General features: G+C 59.7%; 1 protein-coding gene across 1 annotated transcript; it reads left to right on the forward strand.

The window, feature by feature from the left end:
• Nucleotides 1–255: 255 nt before the first annotated feature.
• On the forward strand, nucleotides 256–1,991 carry LOC105310486 (tubulin--tyrosine ligase-like protein 12). Its single transcript, XM_011386660.2, has 2 exons — nucleotides 256–449; nucleotides 536–1,991. Exons 1-2 carry the CDS (start codon nucleotides 323–325, stop codon nucleotides 673–675), a joined length of 267 nt encoding a protein of 88 aa, XP_011384962.1. The 5' UTR covers nucleotides 256–322; the 3' UTR covers nucleotides 676–1,991.
• The last annotated feature ends 7 nt before the right edge of the window (nucleotides 1,992–1,998 follow it).

The following is a 1,998-nucleotide window of genomic DNA, read 5'->3' on the forward strand; positions in this document are numbered from 1 at the left end:
CCCCCATTCTCCTCCAGCCCTCAACATACAAGACCAAACACATCCATGTAGCTACTAGGCGAAGCGCCTTGTCTGCATGAGCCTTTAGCACACAGGCGATCACCCTGTGGTCAGCTGGTCTTCGTCTTGGTCCCCCAAGACAGGGCCACGGGCTGGGAGCCCTGGGCTGACGGGCCCGGGCTTTGTGTGAGAGCTGCTCCAGGCTCAGAGAGTTGGGCACAGGCGGTGGGTGGGTGGAAGGGACAGGCGGAGGGCCCATGGACCAGGGCGGTGTGTGCTCTGCCCGCAGACGGCCGAGGAGAAGGTGCCGGTGTGGTACATCATGGACGAGTTCGGCTCCCGCATCCAGCACTCCGACGAACCCAGCTTTGCCACCGCACCCTTCTTCTACATGCCCCAGCAGGTGGCCTACACGCTGCTGTGGCCCCTGAGGGACCTGGACACAGGAGGTAAGTCAGACGCCTGCCCACCCCTGGAACGCCCCTGGGCCCCCATCCACAGCTGCCCCCTGACGGGCACGTGTGTCTTGGTGCAGAGGAGGTGACCCGGGACTTTGCCTATGGAGAGGCCGACCCTCTGATCCGGAAGTGCATGCTGCTGCCCTGGGCCCCCGCCGACATGCTGGACCTCAGCTCCTGCACGCCCGAGCCACCCGACCAGCACTACCAGGTGTGACCCTTGACCCTTCCCCTCCGACCCTGGGCCTCTTTGGTGGCTTTTGGAACCTTCTCCACCCAGCCACTGAGTTTGGGAGCATCTGAATGACAAGGGTCTCAGAGCTCGGGCATGAACGTGAGCTGCCCGTGGCACACAGCTTGGGCGCCGGGCCTGAGGCCTGATCCCAGGGTGCCTGATGCTGCGAACCGTCGCTCAAAGGGCCAGGTGGAGCTGGGGTGCTGGCGGTCAGTGCTGCTCTGCCTCGTTTCCGTTTCCTTATCTGACACCTCCCTCCCCAGGGACGGGAAGACACTGCACTCAAACAGTGTGGCACAGCGTCCGGCGCACAGTAGGCCCTCAACAAGTAGTCGTTACTGCTATTGTTGTGGACATCAGAGGTGCTTTCAGTCCGTGGGCAGCCTGTCCTTCAGGGCCCTGCCAGGACCCAGCTGGCCCCCTAACAAGTGCCTGGCTGGTGGTGACAATGCGGGGCCCGGTACGTGGGGCGGGCTGGGTTAGCGGCCCAGGGTTTGTGAGACCAGGGAGGTGGAGCCTGTAGAAGGGCAGGGCCATGGCTGACAGTCCAGCCCCTCTCCCTCCCATGCCGGCTGGTCTCCTGCCGCTGCTTCCTGTTGGCCGGTCCCAGTCGGGAACCAGGCGATGAAGGAGTCTGTGCTTAGCACTCTGTGGGCACGAGACTCTACTGTAATCCTTGCAACAGTAGGAGTGACTGTCCTGTTTTCATCTTTCCTTTTACCAAGGATGAGGAAACAGGCTCAGAGAGGTTAAGTAACTTGCCAAAGGTCACACAGCTGGTGGGTGAACTGGAGTCCAAAACCAGGCGGACTTGATCGCTTGTGAGCGGCGGCCACACACCTGCCCCCGCTGGCACATCAGCCACTCAGGGGATGCCCCCCGGGATTGAAGGAGAGAGGAAGCGAGTATAGGAAGCACGGTGTGGTGTCAGCTGTTCTGTGGGTTGCAGGGGGCCGGGCTCTGGTCCCATGGCACCTTTCCCCTCAAATTCGATCTGAGCCCCCGCAGACTGAACTAACCATGCTGAAAACTCAGCGATCACCCTTCTTGGTTCAGAGATGTGTTTCAGAGGCTCGTGAGGTACCTACACCTAGTAGGTGCTCAGTAATCTTTTGAAAAAGTGAGTGAATGCGAAGAACTGAGGCTTCAGAGTGGCTTAGGGACAAAGACTTCCTGATCGCGAGGTTATTAAAGGAACGTGAATTAAAATTCATCTTTTTCACTTTTTCTTGGGACACTCTACTGGCCAGAAAGAGGAGACAAGAAGCCACACACTGGTTGTCTGAGGCTTCCTGGTTGTTTGTC

The sequence above is a fragment of the Pteropus vampyrus genome, unplaced genomic scaffold (assembly GCF_000151845.1).
Source record: "Pteropus vampyrus isolate Shadow unplaced genomic scaffold, Pvam_2.0 Scaffold4534, whole genome shotgun sequence".
Lineage (NCBI taxonomy): Eukaryota > Metazoa > Chordata > Mammalia > Chiroptera > Pteropodidae > Pteropus > Pteropus vampyrus.

Coding starts and splice junctions, on each gene's coding strand:
- LOC105310486 (XM_011386660.2), top strand. CDS start 323: ATGGACGAGTTCGGCTCCCGCATCCAGCACTCCGACGAACCCAGCTTT. Junction 450..535: donor GAGGGACCTGGACACAGGAG/GTAAGTCAGACG, acceptor GTCTTGGTGCAG/AGGAGGTGACCCGGGACTTT.